At 39.0% G+C, this 23402-nt stretch overlaps 1 protein-coding gene across 1 annotated transcript in view; it reads left to right on the top strand.

Annotated features, from left to right (window-relative positions):
* Positions 1-23402, top strand: part of Ccdc18 (coiled-coil domain containing 18) — a 96201-nt gene that overhangs the window by 32649 nt on the left and 40150 nt on the right. Inside the window, exons 12-17 of the mRNA XM_032916522.1 lie at positions 1986-2226; positions 5197-5307; positions 12358-12489; positions 16456-16590; positions 16692-16769; positions 20153-20269. Of these exons, the coding sequence (XP_032772413.1) occupies positions 1986-2226; positions 5197-5307; positions 12358-12489; positions 16456-16590; positions 16692-16769; positions 20153-20269 (814 nt within the window). The remainder of the gene's footprint in view (positions 1-1985; positions 2227-5196; positions 5308-12357; positions 12490-16455; positions 16591-16691; positions 16770-20152; positions 20270-23402) is intronic.

Consider the following 23402-nt stretch of genomic DNA (forward strand, 5'->3'; position numbering starts at 1 on the left):
GCACACATATACAACTTTTCTTAAGAAAAACATCTATTTTGATGTCCATAATGACTTCATATTGTCATTTGTTCTTGATATTAGCCATTCTACTAGTGTGGGGTGGGCTCTCTAGGCAAATTTAATATGCATTCCCTTGATGGCTTAATATGTTGAATTCATTTTCAAGCCATTATTGGCCTTTTTTATTTGTATTTTTTTGTTAAGCATTCTATCCACTTCATTAGCTTATTTATTGATTAGAGTTTTGTTGTTTAATTTTTACTATTATTTAATATTGTAGATATTCACATGTTTGACCTGTAACTGGCAGACAGAGCAATACACATTTTATTCTGATGATTGATTTACCATGCAGAAACTTAAATTTCATACTAATCTCATTTATCAATTCTTATGACTATTATCTCTGCAATTGGAGTTCTTAAAATCCTTGCCTATACCTATATCTTGAAGTGTTTTACAATATTTTCCTCAGATAACTTCAGAATTTCAGATTTTTCATCAAGGTATTTGTTCATCTTGAATTGTTATACAGGATAAAGGATAGGGATCTAATTCATTTTTCTCCTTATAGAAATCCACTTTTCCTTGCACATTTTCTTAACATATTCTTTTTTCTAATGTGCATTTTTGACACTCATCAAAAATTAAGTGCTATATCTGTGTGGGCGTCTTTGTGGGTTCTCACTCCATTGGTCCGCCTGGTACTAATGCTTTTGTGCCAGTACTTTGCCATTTGCCATTACTTTTCTGTTGTTGTCTTTTTTTTTTTTTTTTTTTGGAGACAGGATCTGCCTATGTAGACCATGCTGGCCTTGTGCTTACTAGAGATCCAACTGCTTCTGCTTCCCAGGTTCTGGAAGTAAAGGTGTGGGATACCATGCTCAGTAATACCATGCTGGTTTTAACACTACAGGTCTGTAATGTAAATGAGATCAAGTGTTGTGATACCTCTTGTATTCTTCCTGCTAAGCATGGCCTTAGTTATTTGTGATCATTTATGATTCCATATAATGGTGAAACTCGTTTTTTAATTCTGAAAAAATCATTGGAATTTTGATTGATATTATTGAATTGAATCTATAGTTTGCTTTGAGTACTATGGTCATTTTCACAATGTTAATTCTGCTAATCAATGAGCATAGGAGATCTTTCCAACTAATATTCTCTTCAGTTTCTTTCTACTGTCTCTTAAAATTTTCATTATAGAAGTATTTTATCACCTTAGGTCACTTCTAGGTACTTTAAATATTAGATCATGTTGTCTGCAAATTGTGATGATTTAACTTACTTCTTTACTCTCTGTATCTTCCCGTCCCCATTTCTGTTTGTTTATTTGTTTGTTTGTTTTTTCTTGTCTTATTGCTCCAGCTAAGACTTGAAGCACTGTTAAGACAGTGGTCCCTCTTGTCTCATTCCAGGTTTTGGATTGAAATGTTCTTCATTTTCTCCCCTTTAGTATAATAGTGGCCAAAGGTTTTGTTGTATACAGCTTTTATTATGGTAATATATAGTCCTTCTATGCCTAGTTTCTTCAGGTTTTTTTTTTTTTTTTAGATTTATTTATTTTATTCGTAAGAGTACACTGTAGCTGTTTTCAGACACACCAGAAGAGAGCATCAGATCCCATTACAGATGGTTATGAGCCACCATGTGGTTGCCGGGAATTGAACTCAGGACCTCTGGGAGAGCAGTCAGTGCTCTAACCGCTGATGCCATCTCTCCAGCCCCCAGGTTTTTTTATTATGAAAGAATATTGAACTTTATTCAAGGCCTTTTGTTCATTAATTGAGATGGTCATATGGTTTTTGTCCTTAAGTTTTTTTATATATTACACCTAATTTGCATATCCTAGTTTATATTATAAACTAAATATAAACCAAATATAATATAAACTATCTTAGTTTATATTATAAACTAAACTTTATTATTAAATCTTTCAACCATTTAAGTTGATTTTTGATTCCTGAACTTTTAGTAAGAGCAATATTTTTAATTTCAGAAAGCATAAAAGATCAAGATCAGCAGACAGTGAACAAACAGTATGAAAGAGAGAAGCAGCGACTTGCCACTGGAATAGAAGAGCTGCGTGCTAAGCTGATACAGATAGAAGCTGAGAACTCTGACTTGAAGGTTAACATGGCACACAGAACTAGTCAGTTTCAGCTAATTCAAGAGGAACTGCTAGAGAAAGCTTCAAATGCTAGCAAACTAGAAAACGAAGTAAGTGTGGATTTACCTGGGTTAGAAGTGATAAAGTTTGAGATAGAAACATATTATTACTATGGGATTTTATTACTATTGAAATCTTGATTTATAAGTCTTTGGAAAATGGTACCATATAAGTTATAAATTCTTTTAAAATCATATTGGAAATGTATGTTTGATTTATATTGAAATTAGGAAAATACTACCTCATGGCTAAAAGATCTCTCAAATTTGATAGAACAAAACACAAGTTATATAATAATAATAATAATAATAATAATAATAATAATAATAATAATAATAAATAATAATAATAAAAATGTTTGTAGGTCTTAGACTGTGATTTGAAGAAAAGGAGTGGTATTATAGGATTTCAAATTTTAAAGATTTATTTGTTTATTATGTATACAACATTCTCCCTGCATGTATGCTTGCATGCCAGAAGAGGGCATGGGATCCCATTACAGGTGGTTGTGAGCCACCATGTGGTTGCTGGGAATTGAACTCAGGACCTCTGGAAGAGCAGTCAGTGCTCTTAACCACTGAGCCATCCCTCCAGCCTTCCTAATTTTAGCTAACATCAGAGCCACCTTGGAAATCTGTTAACCTTAAGAGTTCTGAGATTCTGGCAGTTGTACTCAGGTGAATAACTCATGAATTCCCAGTTTAAAACATTGCACATGAATCTGATGCTGTGGTTATAATCTGAAAAGATAATAATTCATGTTTTCATTATATCATTAGTTCCTTTTTAAAAAGTTATATATTTATCCTATTTGTTTCTATATGGCATATTTCTTCTGCTTGTAGTACTTCTAAAAAGTTTTCTAGTGCAAATCTACTAGTAATAAAATTCTTGGGGTTGGGGATTTAGCTCAGTGGTAGAGCGCTTGACTAGCAATCCCCAGCTCCGAAAAAAAGAAAAAAAAATTCTTACAGTTTTTGTCTGAGAAAGTTTCTTCTTCATTCTGAATGTTTTTTATTCATAGATTAGAGACTCTCATAAGCAAGCCCCTTAAAATAAATCTTTTTAAGTTGGAATTTTCTTTTACAATACAGTTGGATCATATTTTTCTTTTCCCTCAATTCCTCCCAGATCTTCCCCACCTCCTCCCAATCCACCAAACTCTATGCCATTTCTTTATCTCTCTCTTTATTAAAAAAAAAAAAAAGGAATAGGCAAACAAAAGGGAAAAAATACAATTTCCTCAAACCCAAAAGAAACACATACATACCAAAAACATAAAAACAGAACACCCCCAACCTAATAACAAAAGTCCAAATGCCCTACCAAACCACTACTCTTTGTGTTTACGTTTACTGCAAGAGGAAACTTCTCTGATAATGGATGAACGAGGCACTGATCTATGAGTATAGCAGAATGTCGTTAGGACTCATTGGTGTGTCCTTTAGCAGAACAATAGTATTTGGTTTTTCCCTAGGTTCATGGCATTTCTCGTCCTATTTGGGTTCTTGGCCACCCCAACAGCGTCAGGCATGGGTTCCATCTTATAGAGTGCGCCTTAAGTCCAGTCAGAGAGGGGCTGGCGACTTCTACCACTGTTTGTGCCACCATTACATCAGCATTTCTTGCCGACAGGCCACTGTTTTAGATTGCAGGGTTTTTAGCTAGGTTGATGGTTACCTTTTCCCACTAGTAGGATGCAGGGTACCTTCCAGTTTGATGGACACCAGTCAGTAGGGGTGCAAGAGGCTCTAGTTAGGCACCAGTTCACTTCTCCATGTTCAATGAGATATATAGGTGTTGTCTTCAGTAATTGGGCTTTACCATCAGTTTATGGTGAGGAACCAGGAGCCTTTACAATAGCCTGAGATGTTTGAGGCATTGTCTCCCTGTTTATGGTAACTCCATTTATGTTTCGTGTGTGTGTGTGTGTGTGTGTGTGTGTGTGTGTGTGTGTGTGTGTGTGTGTGTGTAGGGATGGTTCTATTAAAAACTAAATTGCATTCTCTTTGACCGCTGAAATGACTTTTAGTGTTAGTTGCCCCTCCCTATATTCCTTCCCCTACCCCTCTTCCATCCCTCTCCCAGTTCACTTCTCCATGTTCAATGAGATATATAGGTGTTGTCTTCAATAATTGGGCTTTACCATCTGTTTATCGTGAGGAACCAGGAGCCTTAACAATAGCCTGAGATGTTTGGTAATTGAACTCAGGTTCTCTGCAAGGGCAGCAAGTATTCTGAACCACTGAACCAAGTCTCCACCTTTGACTTTATATTTTCAGACTTATAACCAACTGTAATGAAAATACTTTTTACATAGAAACTTATAGCTATGGAAAGGAGATTTAGTTAACTTATAATTACAACCATGTGTCAAACTTTGGAAATGCTGATTTTAATAACCTTTAAATCATAAATATAACAGAAAAGCAAAACAAATATAGCATAGTCTACTTGAACATATTAAATACAGTGGAAGAAAGAGAAATACGAAATACTTATCTCTACCTTTTTTACTATTTTGTTTTTTTTTTCTTTTTTTTTTTTTAATATATTTTTTGTATATATGGGAGTACACTGTCACCATCTTCAGACACACCAGAACCCATTACAGATGGTCGTGAGCCACCATGTGGTTGCTGGGATTTGAACTCAGGACCTCCGGAAGAGCAGTTGGTGCTCTTAACCTCTGAGCCATCTCTCCAGCCCCTTGTTTTTTTTTTCTAAATTCTTCTAATTTGTGTTGGTTTTTTTTTTGGCCAGTATTTGGGCTTGAGTGGAGGCTTAGCTCACGTTAGGAAGGCAGTGTACTGACAAGTTGCATCACTAGCCTAATTTTCAAGTAACGTAAACTAAGGTTATTCACTGCATAGTCTAAGTATCCATTACCATAAAACGTTTTCCAGGTTATTAGAGTGTAGTTAGTCAGGGTTTGGAATGAGGAGCAGATATTGATTTTAAGATGCAAGTTAGTACTTTTAAAGCTGTATTTTGTGTTTGGTTTTTTTTTTTTTTTCCAGATGACGAAGAAATGTTCTCAACTTTTAATTCTAGAGAAACAGCTGGGAGAAAAAATTAATGAATATTCTTCTATTGCTGCAAAAAATGCAGAACTTGAACAGGAGCTCATGGTAAAATTTACCCTTTTGTTTTTTTAAACTTGTTATGTCTATTTGATTTATGATATATTTGACTTTGAAGTTACTTTGTTGGTTTCTAATTGATATTACTGAGTTAAAGGTAATCCTCTAGCCTGTTTTTCTTTTGTGTTTGAAATTGCAGCCTTAACACTCAGTGTGCACATTTACACTTGCTATGTCTTTTTCATGTGTGGAGCTGCCCTCAGCCATGAGTGCATAGATAGCATCTAGACATCAACACTGGGTGATTGGTTTTTATTTTTAAGTTTGTTTGTTGTGAGACAGGATCCCACTATATGGTCCTAGCTGGTCCTGAACTCACAGAGATCTTCCTGCCTTTATTCCCTAAGAACTGGGATTGAAGGCCTCTGCCACTACACCAGACACACTGAGTATCTTCCTGTGCATGTGGAGATCAGAGGACAGTTTTCAGAAGACAATGGATTCCAGGGGCTAAATTCAAGTCATCGGACTTGGTGCCAAGTGTCTTTGCCCTGGAACCACTTTACTCTGTTTTGTGTTTTGAAGTACTGGCTGGAGTGTGTTGTAGAGAGTCCCTTCTCCAGTCACTTGTGCTCTTGCGTTTGAGTGTCTGTTTTCAAACTCTGTTAGGTTTTCTGCTGTAGACTATAGGGAATACTTGTTCTTAGTGCTTGGTTTTAACCCTAGCTCCTTCTCCTACCCCGTGGAGTCTTAGGTCTGCTATCCTAATAGTGTACCAGATTTCTGCACGTTGTGGCTGTGTTTCTACTGCTTCATCTCCTCCTAGTCTTCCTCCTCCTCTTCCTCTCCTCCCATGTCTGCCTCCTCATGTTTTTCTTACCTTTCCGTTACCTCCAATATCTCTCGTCTACTTATCTAAGTCTATAACTGTATTTTTTATTTGACCCATTGTGCTTTTATCTCTTAACATTTCTGTCTGTATCTCCAGATCTCTCTGTGTTTCATTTTAACCTACAATGTTACCTTATTTTATACATATTGATTATTTTCTCATCTGTTTTGCTAGTTTCTTTGTTGTATAGTTTACGTGCTTATACAAGCCTTGGATTTATGTCATTAATCCATACATTTGCTTGTTTGTATCCTCTTTGAGATCATTGATTTATTTTTAATTTTTCTTTCCTTGGAAATACAGTTTTTATATAATCTGAATTCAGTTACTTTTCCCCTTCCTTCTCAATTCCTCCCCCACCTCCCATCCCATCTACATCCATAATAATAAAATAAAGTGAAATAAAAGAACCAAACAAGTTGGAGTATGACTAAGCAACCAAACAAGAAAAAGAGCCAGAGAAGAAGCATAGAAGTGCATATAGACAGACACACATGTCGGTATACACAGCAATCCTATATGAATCCTATAAGAAGTGCATATAGACAGACACACATGTCGGTACACACAGCAATCCTATATGAATCCTATAAGAAGTGCATATAGACAGACACACATGTCGGTACACACAGCAATCCTATATGAATCCTATAAGAAGTGCATATAGACAGACACACATGTCGGTACACACAGCAATCCTATATGAATAGACAGACACACATGTCGGTATCCTATATGAATCCTATAAGAAATGCATATAGACACAGACACACACATGTCGGTATACACAGCAATCCTCTATGAATCCTATAAGAAATGCATATAGACACAGAGACACACATGTCTGTACATATAGGAATCCCATAAAACTTAAAACCAAAGTCAAAATACACAAAGCACTTGCAAGGGGAAATAAAAAAAGTACCCTGACTTAATGTTATAAGACAGAGAGCCTCCAAAGATGTCATTGAGTTCATTTTATTTCGGCCATCTACCTTAAGAGTGGTTTGTTTCCCCAGTGAGACTCTCTTGGAGAAAATTAATTTTTCATTTTCCAGTAGCTACCAATTGGAGATCACTTCTAGGTTAGGGATGGGGTGTGTGTCTACTTCTCCGCTCAGCTTAGGTATGGTGTGGACTAGTAAAGGCCCTGCGAATGCTGCCACAGTCTCTGAGTTCAAATAGATGTGTGACCAGCGGTGCTGTGTCAGAAGGAAATTTTCTCTGGTGTCTTCCATCTCTCTGCCTCTTAAATATTTTCTGCCTCCTCATACTCAAGAGTCCTGAGGGGAGGGATTGAATGGAAACATTCTTTATAACTGAGTGTCCCAAGGTCTTTCACTGTCTGCATAATGTCTGGGTCTGCGGCTCTGTACTTATTACCATCTGCTTTAGGAAGAAGTTTCTCTGATGACTGAGGAAGCCACTGATCTATGAGTGTAGCATAATGTTGTTAGGAGTCATTTTGTTGCTGTTTCTTTAGCAGAGCAGTATTCCCCCTAGGTTCCTGGCCTATCTGGTTTCAGACTCTTGGCCTCCCAAACAATTTTGGGTATGAGTTTCATCTTGTGGAGTAGGCCTTAAGTCAGATCAGTTATTGATTGGTTACTTCCACAAGCTCTACTCCACTACTGCACCACAGTATCTTTTAGGTAGGTCATTTTTTGGAGGTGGAAGGATTTGTAGCTGATTGGGTGTTTAGCTTTTTCCTTTAGTAGTACCCAGAGTACTTTCCAGTACCATGAATGTAGGGGGAGCCTCTATGTAGGAACCAACTCAACTTCTCCTGTTCAGTGAGTTGTGTAGGTTCTGTCTTCAACAATAGCACCTTACCGTTAGTTTGTGTAGAGCCACCAATAGCTTTGGAAATAGCTTGGGTTGTTTGGGGGTTCCCATGGGGCTCCTTGGGCCAACAAGTTGACTGTGTAACCCATTCTCAGTACTGGCAGCTTCATTTGGTGGTGAGAGATGTCCAGTTGGGGCTCTGTCTCCTGGTGGTTTCCATATGACCCCTCAAGTGGCCCTTAGTTTTAGCTGTCCCTCTGTGTTCCATCCTTCATTCCCCTCTTCCCTCTCACTCCATTTGATCCATACATTTCAGTCAGTCCCCACCCCTACCTCATCTATAGTTATTCCATTTCTCCTCACCAGAGAGACCGTCCCTCCTCTCTAGTCTCTCACTCTGTACATGACCTCTTCAGTTATTAGTTTGTAGCATGTGTGTCAATGGCTTGACAGCTAACATCTACATATAAGTAAATACATATCAAAAATCTAGCCATTCGATTTTTCCAAATGACGACTTAGGATCTAGATGCTGTGGTGAAAGCCTGTTAGCTCAAAGAGGCAGAGAAAGCACCCAGCTGACCTTCCTACTCCACTGACTTCTCAGAAGAAAATGTCCAAGAAGGAAAAGTTCTTTCTCCTTCCCCCAATGTCTTAAAAAATGCTTCAACTGGGTTGGGATTTAGCTCATGGTAGAGCGCTTGCCTAGGGAAGCACAAGGCCCTGGGTTGTCCCCAGCTCCGAAAAAAAAGAAAAAAAAAAAAAAATGCTTCAACTCCAAGACCATTCTTTCTGTTTACTTATGTTCACTCCCTGTCAACTGTTTGCTTGCTCCACCTCTACCTACAGTTGTCTTTATTTAGCTCTTGGATTAAAGGTGTGTACTAAGGCTGAACCATACCACAAGTACAGTAGACAAAAAGCTCTAGGATCAAAGGCTGAGCTATATAACTAGAAATAGATTCTTACAGTTCATAATCTAGGGGTTCACAAAAGGATCAAATCCTGGAAAAAAGGTCTTCAATTCTGCTCCACTGATCAATGTATCTCTTTTTGTGCCAATATAATACTGTCTCTGTAGTACAATTGAGGTCAGGGATGGTGATACCTCCAGAAATTTTTTTAATTGTTATTCAGGTTAGTTTTAGCTATCCTGGGGTGTGTGTGTGTGTGTGTGTTTACATATGAAGCTGAACACTGTCAAGTTCTTTGAAGAATTGTGTTAGGATTTTGGTGGGGATTCCATTTAATCTGTAGGCTGCTTTTTGTAGGATGACCATTTTTATTATTTTAATCCTGATCCATGAGCATGGGAGGTCCTTTTATATTTTTATATTTTCTTTGATTTCTTTCTTCAGTGTCTTTTTTATTGAATATTTTATGTATTTACATTTCAAATGTAACCCCTTTCCTGGTTTCCCTCTCTTCCATCCTCCCTCCCCCTGCTTCTATGACGATGCTCCCCCTCCCACCCACCCACTTCCACCTCAACAGCCTGGCTTTCCCCTACACGGGGGAAATGAGCCTTCACAGGACCAAGGGCTTTTCCTCCTATTGATGCCAGACAGTGCCATCCTCTGCTAAATATGCAGCTGGAGCCATGGGTCCCTCCATGTGTACTCTTTGGATGGTGGTTTAGTACCCGGGAGCTCTGGAGGGGTCTGGTTGGTCGATATTGTTGTTCTTCCTCTGGGGTTGCAAACCCCTTCAGCTCCTTTCTTTAACTCCTCCATTGGGGTCCCCGTTCTTAATCTGATGGTTAGCTGCAAGCATCCTCATCTGTATCAGTAAGGCTTTGGCAGAGCCTCTTAGGAGACATCCATATCAGGCTCCTGTCAGCAAACACTTCTTGACATCAGCAATGGTGTCTGGGTTTGTTGTCTGCATGTGGGATGGATCCCCAGGTGGAGCAGTCTCTGGTTGGCCTCTCTTCAGTCCCTGCTCCATTCTTTTTTCCTGTATTTACTCCTGTGAGTATTTTGTTCCCACTTCTAGGAAGGACTGAAGCATCCACATTTTAGTCTTCCTTCTTCTTGAGCTTCATATGGTCTGTGAATTGTATTCCAAGCTTTTGGGTTAATATCTACTTATCGGTGAGTGTATACCATGTGTGTTCTTTGTGACTGGATGATATTTTCTAGTTCCATCCATTTGCCTAAGAATTTCATGAAGTTAATTGTTTTTAAAAAGCAAAGTAGTACTCCATTGTGTAAATGAACCACATTTTCTGTACCCATTCCTCTGTTGAAGGGCATCTGGGTTCTTTCCAGCTTCTGGCTATTATAAATAAGGCTGCTATGAACATAGTGGAGCACGTGTCTTTGTTATATATTGGAGTATCTTTCGGGTATATACAGGGGAGTCCTCAGGTAGGACTATGTCGAGTTTTCTGAGGAACCACCAGACTGATTTCCAGAGTGGTTGTATCAGCTTGCAATTCCAACAACAGTGGAGGAGTGTTCCTCTTTCTCCGCATCCTCGCCAGCATCTTCTGTCACCTGAGTTTTTGACCTTAGCCATTCTGACTGGTGTGAGTTGGAATCTCAGGGTTGTTTTGATTTGCATTTCCCTGATGTCTAAGGGTATTGAACATTTCTTTAGGTATTTCTCAGCCATTCTATATTCCTCAATTGAGCTCTGTACCCCATTTTTTAATAGGGTTATTTGATCCTCTGGAGTCTAACTTCTTGAGTTCTTTGTATATATTGGATATTAGCCTTCTATCGGATGTAGGATTGGTAAAGATCTTCTCCCAATCTGTTGGTTGCCTTTTTGTCCTATTGACAGTATCCTTTGTCTTACAGAAGCTTTGCAATTTTATGAGGTCCCATTTATCCATTCTTGATCTTAAATCATAAGCCTTTGGTGCTCTATTCAGGAAATTTTCAATGCCCATATGTTCAAGACTCTTCCCCACTTCTTTTCTATTAGTTTGAGTGTATCTGGTTTTATGTGGAGGTCCTTGATCCACTTGGACTTGAGCTTTATTCAAGGCAATAAGAATAGATAGATTTGCGTTCTTCTATATGCTGACCACCAGTTGAACCAGCACCATTAGTTGAAAATGCAATGTCTTAAAGTTTTTATTTTATAGATCTTTTACTTGTTTACTTAAAGCTACCCTAAGATATTTTGTATTTTTTTCAGGCTATCCTGAAAGATATTGTTGTCTTGATATTGTTAATTTTGTATCCTGCTTCTTTGCCGAAAATTGGGTATTGAAATCACCCATTATTGGTATGAGGGTTGATATGTGATTTAAGCTGTAGCAGTGTTTGTGTTATGAATGTGGGTCCTCTGTGTTTGGTATATAGGTGTTAAGAATTGCAGCATTCAGCTGGGCAGTGGTGGCACACATCTTTAATTCCAGCACTCAGGAGGCAGTTTGAGTTTGAGGCTGGCCAGGTCAATAGAGTGAATTCTAGGATAGCTAGGGCTACATAGAGAAACCCTGCCCCAAACAAATAAACAAACAAGTAATAACTGCAATATTTTCATGGTGGATTTTTTTTATTTGATGAGTATGTGGTATTCTTCTCTATTTCTTTTGAGTATTTTAGTTTGAAGTCTTATTTTGTCAGATTTTAAAATGGCTGTACCAGTTTAGATCTTAAGTCTGGTTGCTTGGATTATTTTTTTTCATCCTTTTATCCTGAGATAATATCTATCATTGATGTTAAGGTGTTTTTCTTGCATGCAGCACCAGGGCAGATCCTATTTTCAAATTCATTCTGTTATTCTTTTTATTGGGGGAATTGAGATCACTGATCTTGAATTTATTACTGAACAGTTTTTGTTGACTCCTGTTATTTTTTTGTGGTGTATGTGTGTTTACCCCCTTTCTTTTAAAAGATTTTATTTTATGTACATGAGTACACTGTCACTGTCTTCAGACACACCAGAAGAAGGCATTGGATCCTATTACATGTGGTTGTTGGGAATTGAACTCAGGACCTCTGGAAGAGCAGTCAGTGCTCTTAACCACTGAGCTATCTCTCCAGGCCCTGTGTTTCTCTTATTTTGAATTGCTGGTCTAGGATTATTTATCCCCTGGTTTTTGTTTTGTTGGTGGTAGTAGTGGGGTTTTTTGTTTTGTTTTGTTTTTTGTTTGTTTGTTTTTTAAAGTGTGGCTATCCTCTTACTAGTTAGGGTTCTTTAGAGTACAGAACTTACAGAACAAATCCCGCCCCCCCCCCGCCCCCATCTCTCTCCCTCCTCCTCCCTCCCTCCCTCTAAAGACAGAGACAGAGACAAAGAGAGAGAGAATTTATTACAATGACTTACAGGCTGTGTTCTAGCCAGCCAGTCCAACATTTGCTGCCTATGAATAGAAGGTCCAAGAATCCAGTTTATTGTTAGATTCATGTAGTTTTATTTCAACTTGGCTTTTTCTTTTATTATTATTATTTTTTTATTTCTAGGAGAAAAATGAAAAAATTAGAAGCCTAGAATCCAATATCAACACAGAACATGAGAAAATTTGTTTTGCTTTTGAAAAAGCAAAGAAAATTCATCTTGAACAGCATAAAGAAATGGAAAAACAGATTGAACAAGTAATATATTCTTTAATACATTCTAACCTAAAAGTTCTTTATGTTCCAAAGAAGAAACAAAGGCTTAAAAATTAATAATAAGGGGTTGGGGATTTAGCTCAGTGGTACAGCGCTTGCCTAGGAAGCGCAAGGCCCTGGGTTCGGTCCCCAGCTCCGAAAAAAAGAACCAAAAAAAAAAAAAAAATTAATAATAAGACCTGCAATAAGAATCTAACTTTTTCATAATAATTTTCCAATGTTCGTTTTCTTTTTTTCTTTTCCTTTTTTTGGTGGTTGTGTTTGGTGGGGGTGGGGGTAGGATGTCACTATGAATTTCTTGCTGTCCTGTACTCAACTCATTCTGTAGACCAGACTAGTTTTGAACTCACAGAGATCCGTTTGCCTATGCCTCCCTAGTCCTTGATTAAAGACTATGCCCCTTCACGAGGCTCCAATGTTTGTTTCTTTATTTTTTACTTTTCATGGTTCTGGTGATGGAGCCCAGGACATTGTGCATATTCAGCAGATACTCTCCCAGGGAGATGGCCTAGTAGACATAGGTGCCTACTTCCAAGCCTGATGACTGGAGTTTAAATTGCAGACCCTACATAGTGGAAGGAGAGACTATTAATTGAAAGTTGTCCTTGAACCTTCATGCACTTAAACACAAAATGAAATAAAGTGTAATACTCTTTATTTTTCAAGAACACATAAAGAAAATTTCTAAAAGTGTTCAGTAAAATTTATAAATTGGTAATTAGTTTGACCTAGAAGTTTAAAAGAATTAGAATCAAAAGATGTGTATCATCACCATTGTAAACCATAAAATACAAATTGAAGTATTCCACTCAGGCTGAACCAGTTCTTGGTATGCAAGGGCAGGTGGATCTCTGTGAGTTCAAGGCTACTGTAGTCTCTATGGCAAGTTTCAGACCAGCAGGAATACATAATGAGATCTGGCTTTTCAAAACAAAATATAATAAGCATAGTTTCATATTTTTCCAAAAGAAATTTTAGATCTATGTAGTTTGACTGGTAACTTCTTCCAAACACTGGAGGAAGAAATAACTGATACTGTAAGTTGACCAGAAGATGAACCACCTTAAGTACAAAAGTGACATAAAGACAATAAAAGCCACTGTGTTCTCATTAGAATGTGAAGGGGAGTTGCAGGGTTTCAGGGAGTCCCCACTCAGACCATACGCGCCACCTCAGTCAAGCAAGCATAGTGTGTTGAACTCACACCACAACAAAACATGACTGCTTAGAAAACAGTTTGACATTTTCTAAGTAAAAAATGCTTCATATATTTCCCTATAATCCTAGTTATTTGTCTTAGGACATTGGAAACCTAGTTTACAATAAAGCCTGCAAATATGCTTTATTGTAGATTACTCATAGTTGTTAAAACTGGAAACAACCCTGCAACTTCCTTGGATGAGTGAATAAACTATGATTCTGGGTTGTTGTTTTTTTGAGGCAGGGTCCCTTGTAGCCCAGGCTGGCCTTGTACTTGCTATGAACCCTAAACTGTGTATTAGAGAACAGGTCAGTGAGTGTCAAGGTCTGAGTGTAAAAGGCCAGCACAATGTTAACTTGAGAATACAGGAGCTATTCTATAACCTGTGTTTGCTGTTTCCTGAGTTTATGTATGTGGAAATTTGAAAGCATAGGGCATACAGAGATATACAGAGATAGTATGAAAACTGAGTTTGGTCCCAAGCACCCATGTAAAAAGACAGGGGAAGAGGGTCATGTTTTTAATCCCAGCATGGGGAGGTAGAGATGGAAAGATCTCTCGGCCTTGCTAACAAGGCAATCAAGCAGTATCTGTGTTACAGGTTCAGTGATCGACCCGGTCTTAAAAAACAAGGCAGAGTATGATTAAGGAAGTCAAACAACATCAGCCCTTGACCTGTAAATGCACATGGACACACATCTGTACAGAAATACAAACACATAAAAACCCTAAAGTTAAAAAAAATGATTACTATATGTGATGTTTGTATATGCTTGGCCCAGGGAATAGCATTATTAGGAGGTGTGACCCTGTTGGAATAGGTGTGTCACTGTAGGCATGGACTTAAGACCCTCATCCTAGCTGCTTGGAAGCCAGTCTTCCACTAGCAGCCTTCAGATGAAGATGTAGAACTCTCAGCTCTGCCTGCTCCATGCCTCCCTGGATGCTGCCCTGCTCCCACCTTCATAATAATGTACTGACCCTCTGAACCTGTAAGCCAGTCCAATTAAATATTGTCCTTATAAGAGATGCCTTGGTCATGGTGTCTCTTCACAGCAGTAAAACCCTAAGACACTATTTAAAGTCTATGGGCTGAAGAGATAGCTCAGTAGTTAAGGTTTCTTGCTACTCTTTGAGGGTACCTAGATTCATTTCCCAACAGCCATATCTTGTCCATTTGCAACGTCTTAAAACTCTAGTTCTGAAGATCTGATACCCATTCTGTCCTTTACCGGCAGTCACATATGATGAACAAATATGCACTCCAGCATACCAGCATACACAAAAGTTACATAATTCATCTGTGTATGGTGGCACATACCTGTAATCCTGGTACTCAGTCGGTGTGGCATACATAATAAGTTCTAGGCCAGCCAGAGCTGTAATACAGAGACTCTGCCAATAAACAATAAACAAATGGATAGGCAATGGTCTAGAATTGTTAGGACCTTATTTTATGTCTTCTAAACTGTTTTCTTTTCCATGTTTATAAACTGCCTATATGTAATACAATCATCCCTTTATATCCTTGGGAAATTCAATCCACAGGTACTTCCCTGAGAATGCTCAAATTCTTCATGTAAAATAACCTAAATTTGTGTATAACTTCTCTCTACATTCTTTAAATGTCTATAGAGTACTTGTGATAGCTGATTCAATGGAAATACTATATAAATAGTTACTATGCTTTATTGTTTAGGAAATAGTCACAATAGTCAGTAGAGATAAATGTTTTCAAATATTTTCATTGTGTAGTGTTGGCATATACAGATTGCAGAACCCTTTGATATGGAGAACAAATACAAATAATAGGGAGTGACTGGATGATATATGTATACACACGCTTAAAGTAAACGTAATTCTAAGCCACCGCATTTCACTAAATGGTTTGTGTTTGAATTATGTTCAGAATCATGACTTTTTATAAACTTTATACACTTTTTCCACTTTAGGATATTATTTTATTTTGATTTGAGATGGTGCAGGATTAAAGTGCATGCTGCACCAACATGAGGATCCGAGTTCGGGTCTCCATTCCCCTCACAGAAAGCCAAGTATCAGTACTCCCAGTGCTTAGCAGGTAGATCCTAGAACTCAGTAGCCATCCAGCCTAGTGTACTATTAAACTGGGCTCAACGAAAGAGAAAGCTTATATTCTCAAAAAGTAAACTGGTAGAAAATAGAGGGAAGATCACTAATAGAGACCACTGGGCTCCATATATGTGTAAACACACACACACACACACACACACACACACACACACACACACACACTCATGCACAGGCACAGGCACATACAAATAACAATATATTTTTTTAAAGTTTGCTTTTACCGGGTTTTGATTAAATTGTGGAGAATAAGAATTTTTGCTTTGGGCAGGAAAGATGACTCAGGTTAACAGTGCTTGACTGCTCTTTCAGAGGTTCTGGGTTCAAATCCCAGCAACCACATGGTGGCTCACAACCATCTGTAATGAGATCCGATGCCCTTTTCTGGTGTGTCTGAAGACAGCTACAGTGTACTTATATATAATAAATAAATACAATCTTAAAAATAAATTGACCAGTCAATGATAAAGACGAGTGGAAGAAAGGGGAAAGAGATAGGCATATATTTAATTTTTTAAATTAGAAAAACTCAAGGAAATTTTTAAAATGCAAAAATTTGCATCATTTCAAATATATTTATGTTTAAAGTGTTCCCAGTGTTTTTAAAGTGTATATGAAAACCGTGTTTTTATATTTAGCTTGAAACTCAGCTAGAGAAAAGAGATCAACAATTTAAAGAACAGGAAAAGACTATGTCCATTTTGCAGCAAGATATACTGTGTAAACAACATCATCTTGAATCACTAGACAGACTCTTAACAGAAAGTAAAATGGTAAGAGCTTACATCTTAGTTAATGTTTCCGTAAATTTTATATATTTCAATACTTATTTGCAATCATAACCATATATTTTCTTAACAAAATTTGTTTATAGGAAATGGAAAAAGAAAATATGAAGAAAGATGAAGCTTTGAAAGCATTGCAGATTCATGTGTCTGAAGAAACAATCAAGGCTAGTATAGTTATACTCTCTCTGTGTTTCTGTGTGTGCGTGTGTATGTGCACGCATGCATGTGTGCCTCTCCTTTTGATAAATTATTAAAAAATTGTAATGTGTAAAAGTCAATTAAAGGGCTGGGGAAGTGGCTTAGTGGTTAAGAGAGTGTACTGTTCTTGAATAGGACCTGAATTCAGTTCCAGCGGTCTGTTGGGCAGTGACAATTGCTTATAGCTCCAGCCTCTGGGGAATCCCATCTCTTTTTAGTTTCAGAGTACACACAAAGGTATCTTTAAATAATTTGTTTTTTTATCTATAGTTGCAGCTCATTAGTGTTAGCAATGAGAAATAACACAGAAGGAAAGCTCGTGTGTACACACATCTTCCCCAACAGGCACAAATATAATTTAAACAACCTTAAATCCCTCAGTGTTACTTTGTAAGATAGTCTGTCTGACCTAGCCTGGAGCTCATCACTTGAGCTGTTTTGTCCGGTATGTGAGCTTCAGTGATGTGCCTGTCTCTGTCTTCCTGACACTAGAATTATACACACATGCATGCTGACATCGCTGACTGCTGAGCTAGCGATAGAACCTGACCTGTGACCTGACCTGTGAGTGCTTATCATGCAGGCACTCTACTGCACGAGCTGTCTGCCCAGCCCGACAGTTAAACCTTTATTTATTGTTATGGATCTGGGCTCACTCAGATTCACTGTGACCATAAATAGATTTTAGCAAGGAGAGGCTTTTGTTTTAGATACTGGCATCCATTGTGGAACCACAACCGTACTTAAGAGCGCTCCCAAGAGGTAGAACCATATCAGCTCAAGGTTTTATAAAGGCAAAACACACAGATTGCATGTTTTCTGTCTATGTGTAGGCAGGGTTGCAGTTTAACATGATGTCTTGCAGTTGTCCTAGTCAGCTTTTGAGCACAGTAAGCAAGAGTCAGCTTTTGAATTCAAAGTTGAAATAGTACTTAGTATGTGACCATCTTGTTAGAACACAAATTTTATAAGAACATTAATTTAAAAATAGTTTCTATGTCTGGGAAATGGACTGCTAGGGTACAACCTGTTAGAGTTAGAGTTACATGTTAGAGGCATTTTGTGCTGTTTGGTGTCTCAAGCATAGTCAGTCTTAACTTTAAATGTAACATTAACCATCACTCCATAGTTACTCCTGTAGTATTCAATGATTCTTTAACATTTATTGTCATGTCAGTTCATTACAGATGTAATAGTAAACTTAATTTCAAAACTTAGTGTGCAGGTCAGGCAGAGTAGCCCCGCCTTTAATCCCAGCACATGGAAGAAGAGTCTAGAGGATTGCTAAACGGTTGAGGCTAACCTGGTCTACATCATGGGTTTCAGGCTCCAGAATAGTACTTTTTGAAAAGCTGGGGGAAAGGTAAATAACTTTTCATATAAGGTTGTAGGCACGGAACTTTCATTAAATAATATTCCATAGCTGTTAAACTCCTAGTCTTTAAATCACCTAAAATATCTAAGCAGTGTTTCAAATATTAATGGCCAGAGAAGAGATATGAACTCAGAAAATGAATGAGTTATACATTGAATATTTTCTTTTGGTACCTTTTAAAAAACTTTTTATTGGTTCTTTGTAAATTTCATCTCATGCACTCCAATCCCAATCTTCTTCTCCTCCCCTCTTACCTGTGTTCTACCCTTGCAGCCTCTCCCTCAGCAGAGGGAAAAAAAAATCTCCCTGTGGAAGTTGTATACCTTTGTCCACTCTTCTTTGCTTTTAAATGTTCACTGTTATGGGTTATGGGTCGTTGTTCTGGTACAGACTTCTGGCTTCTGTTACACTATCAATACTGGAACTTCCTGTCCTAGGCCATGGATATCCTGTAGTTTGGGATCTGAAGACTGACCTCTTTATACACACCAGCAGTTCATGACAGGGTAGATGTTGGGGAGGCCGATTCAAAGCCCTGGGTCTGGACCTAAGAGTTGTCTAAGCTGGTCAACCCACCAGCTGTCCTCCACCAGCTCATCCTACACTGGGGTGAGCTCTCCTGTCCTGCTCCCCACTGACCCAGTCAGTGCCACAGCCAGCAGACGGCTTCTCACCCCCATGCCATCAGGGCCCTCTCTACTGTCTGCCCAGGTGATTTGCAGGGTCATCTCCCCTGCTTTCATGATCTCAGGGTCAGGTGTCCTGCCTGCTGTAGAGGGGAGCAGTGAAGAGGGTATTCATCTATGCCACCGCTTGGAAGATGAGTGAAGGGCCAGCCCTACCACAGTCTACCCTCAGGGCTTGTCTACCTGCAAATCCTGTAACTAGAGCTAGCTCTCTTTGCTTCTGGGTGATATGCAGGCCCATTCACCAGATTACTGCAGCTGACTGGGGATGGCGTCAGCTCTCTTGATCTTATTATGCCCCCAGGGTCAGCTCTCCAACGATGCCAAGGTAATGGTGGAGCCGGTTCTGAACACCTCAGACATCCACATGTTCCTGGGCAGCCGTCCAGACGAGGTGCTGACCAACCCTTGCCGCAGGCCATGGTCCAGACTTGGCCCCCAGTGGCACCACAGGCTACTCTCATCAGACTGATCCTCACTATCTTCAAGTCTGCAGTTCTGCCTCTCCTCATTGTTCCCACATCCTTCTCTGCTCTATCTATTTCTCCCCCCTCTTATTTGCTCCTCTTATTTGCTCTCAGAGTCTCTGAGTGGGGTTATTTCAGGAGTGCTATGCCCAACCAATGCATTATGGCACCAGACAGGGCTCATCTTGGGAATAGTCTGTCCCCCAGGCCTGCAAAGCACTGGGCTGGTGGTTATCTCGGGCTCCTTCCTTCTTGGGCTCACCTGCGTGGCCACATGCCAGGGTCATGTACTGGGCTCACCCCTGCCTAGGACCTTCGAATTCTTCTAATCTCTGGTTTGCTCCTGCCTAGCCAAGTGTCTCCAGGCTCCCAGGGCAGGAGCCCCTCTGGGCTGGATTGGTGGTCTCAAGCTTGCTTTTTTCAGGGAGTGTTAGACTCGTAATCGTTGAGGAACCACACTCAGGACACCAGGCTTGAATAGCAAGTGCTTTTGTGACTCAGGCACCTCACTGCCCTGCTTCAGTGTGTAAAGCAGTAAGTAACATTAAGAGACAGCTCTGCAACATTGTACATATAATAAACACACACTGATGTTAATTCATTCAGTTAGTACTGATTGTTTCCTTTATTTGCTTATTTAGGACAGACTCTTCCTATAGCCCTGGATTTCCTGCGTCTCACTGTGTAGACCAGGCTGACCTGGAACTCAAAGGTTAGCCTTCCTCTGCCTCCTGAGTGCTAGGAGAAAGGCATGCGCCTCCACATCCAGCCTTGGTTTTTCTTGTTTTTTTGATGGTATATTTTGCTTGTTTTGACTTTAGGTCAGACAACTGGATTCAGCATTAGAAATCTGTAAGGAAGAACTTGCTTTGCATTTGAATCAATTGGAAGGAAATAAGGAAAAATTTGAAAGACAGCTGAAGAAGAAATCTGAAGAGGTAAGTTACTCTTTATTTAGATATTTTGCAAGGTTTTTTTTCTTTTTAAATGTATGACTTCTCTGTCGGCATGTATACCTGCATACCAGAAGAGGGCACTAGAACCCTTTCTAGATGGCTGTGAGCCACGATATGGTTGTTGGGAATTGAACTCAGAACCTCTAAAAGAGCAGCCAGTGCTCTTAACTGCTGAGCCCTCTCACCAGCCCCAAATTTGCAAGTTTTTGCTCTTATGGTTTTGTTTTATTTTTAAATAGTATATTCAATATACTTTATTTTGTTTGGCATTCGTAAAGACACAATTGGTCTAGGGTATCCAACAGTGACTTCAGACTCACTAAATAACTGATACAGAGCTGATATAGAACTGATATAGAACCTAAGTTCTACTTGTCAAGTGCTGGATTACAGGTGTGTTTAGCCATACCTGGTTTTGGTGCTGCTGGAGATGACACCCAGAGCGTGCTAGGTACCCCAAGTTGCTTTTCTATTACTGTGGTAAGACACTATGACCTAGGCAACATAGAGGAGAAAGAACTTATTTGTGACTTCCAGCTTCAGAGGGTTAGAATCTGTGACCACCATGACAGGGAGCATAGCAGCAGGCATTGCACTGGAGCAGTAGCCAAGAGCTTATATGTTGAGACACAGCCATGAGGCAGAGCACTAACTGCTAATGGATGAGTCTTTTGCAACCTCAAACCCCACCCCCAGTGACATACCTCCTCTAACAAGGACACACTCCTAAAACAGTTTCACCCACCAGGTACCCAGTGATATATGCCTTTGAGAGCCATTCTCTTTCAGATCACCACACTAGGCAGAATCGTTAACAACTGAGTTACATCCTTAGTTCCTTAATATGCTTAGAAAGTACATCTTTATATGTAATATATATGATATTAAAATATTTTAAATTATATATTCTTTAAAGAACAGACTATTTCATTACAGCATAAAATATACCTTAAAATTCAAATTCATTTATTTTTTAGAATCAGAGTAATAAGTTACAAGTATTACAGAATAATTTTAATATAAATTAAATAATATCTAAGGCATTGTTTTAGATTTAGGAGTATAAAATTCTTAAAAATTTTTATTTATTTTTTATTTTTTTGGTTTTGGTTTTCAAGACAGTGTTTCTCTGAGTAGCCCTGGCTGTCCTGAACTCACTCTGTAGACCAGGAAGCCCTTAAAATCAGAGATCTGCTTCCTTCCTGAGTGTTGGGATTAAAGATGTGCGCCATCACTGCTTGGCCAAAATTAAAAGTTTTTGTTTTTGTTTCTTCTTCCTGTATAAGGGTTAAGAATCAGGTTTAGAGGGGTTGGGGATTTAGCTCAGTGGTAGAGCGCTTGCCTAGCAAGCGCAAGGCCCTGGGTTCGGTCCCCAGCTCCGGGAAAAAAAAAAAAGAATCAGGTTTAGAAGCTCGACATGGTGGTGCATTCTTATAATCGCAGTACTTGGATGACTGCCTCAGGAGGATTCTGAGTTTTAGGTGACCCTGAACTACCTAGTTTTTTTGTTTTTTTGTTTTTTTTTTTAAAGTAAAAAAATTGTATTGGGGGCTGGAGAGATGGCTCAGCGGTTAAGAGCACTGACTGCTCTTCCAGAGGTCCTGAGTTCAAATCCCAGCAACCACATGGTGGCTCACAACCATCTCTAATAAGATCAGATGCCCTCTTCTGGTGTGTCTGAAGACAGCTACAGTGTACTGATATAAACAAAAATAAATAAATCTTTAAAAAAAAATTGTATTTCCTTAGAAGCATTCAGAATGTCAACAAAACAGCCACAATCTTTTTGCAATTATAGAGTGGTATTCAGTTAACAGAACAACAATTATCTTTGTATAAGCTGTATCAGAGACAACTGAAGATGGAAAAAAAAAACCCAAAAGAAAAAAAAAAGGAAAAAAAACCAAACAAACAAAAACCAAAACCAAAACCAAACTACTGGGGCTGGAGAGATGGCTCAGTGGTTAAGAGCTCCGACTGCTCTTTCAGAGGTCCTGAGTTCAATTCCCAGCAACCACATGGTGGCTCACAACCATCTGTAATGGGATCCGAAACCTTCTTCTGGTGTGTCTGAGGACAGCTACAGTGTACTCACATATATACAATAAATAAAAATCTTTAAAAAAAAACCAAACTACTGTCCCCAAGAAGCTGCTTTAATTTTTATGTCAATTTACAACCCCCAGACTGTACCAGGCAAGGTTAGTGGCTATTGAAAATACTACCATACAGGGCTAGCTAAAGACATATTCGGTAGTGTGTAACTATACAAAAAAGGCACTGCACAGTTTAAAAACAAATCTTACACAGCCTTGCATTTCAATTTTTTTCTTTAAAAGGAGTGAGTTGTGTACAGGGGTGTTAAATGCTTTATAGACAAGAAAAAAACTGTGTTAGAACCAACTTCTTCCTCTTCCTCCTCCTCCTCCTCTTCTTCATCTTCTTTGTCTTCCTCATCCTTATCCTCATTCTCCTCATCCTCGTCGTCGTCTTCCTCTTCCTTCTTTTTCTTGCTCTTCTCAGCCTTGATCACTCCCTTTCTCACTGCATCAGGTTTTCCTTTAGCTCTGTAGGCAGCGATGTCCTTCTCATACTTCTCCTTCAGCTTGGCGGCCTTCTTCTCATAGGGTTGCTTGTAATCTATGGCAGTGTTGTTCCACATCTCTCCTAGTTTCTTTGCAACATCACCAGTGGATAAGTTAGGATGCCTTTCATTTTTGGGCGGTACTCAGAACAGAACAAGAAGGTGACTGAAGGAGGCCCCTGGGGGCACTGGGGTCCTTGAACTTCTTTTTGGTCTCCCCTTTGGGGTCATAGGTTTTCATTTCTCTTTCATAACGAGCCTTGTCAGCCTTTGCCTTATCTTCAAATTTCCCCCTTTCTTTAGCAGACATGGCCTTCTACCTCTCTGAGCACTTCTTGGAGAACTCTGAGAAGTTGACAGAAGCATCCGGCTGCTTCTTCTTGTTCTCCTCCTGGCAGGTTTGCACAAAGAATGCATATGAGGACATTTTGCCTCTCTGCTTCTTAGGATCTCCTTTGCCCACCGAGGGAAATCACCAAGGGTTTTCCTCGGTGAGGCACAGAGTTGCCCATTGCCTGTCCTGCTCTTGCT

This window comes from Rattus rattus, chromosome 11 (assembly GCF_011064425.1).
Source record: "Rattus rattus isolate New Zealand chromosome 11, Rrattus_CSIRO_v1, whole genome shotgun sequence".
Classification (NCBI taxonomy): domain Eukaryota; kingdom Metazoa; phylum Chordata; class Mammalia; order Rodentia; family Muridae; genus Rattus; species Rattus rattus.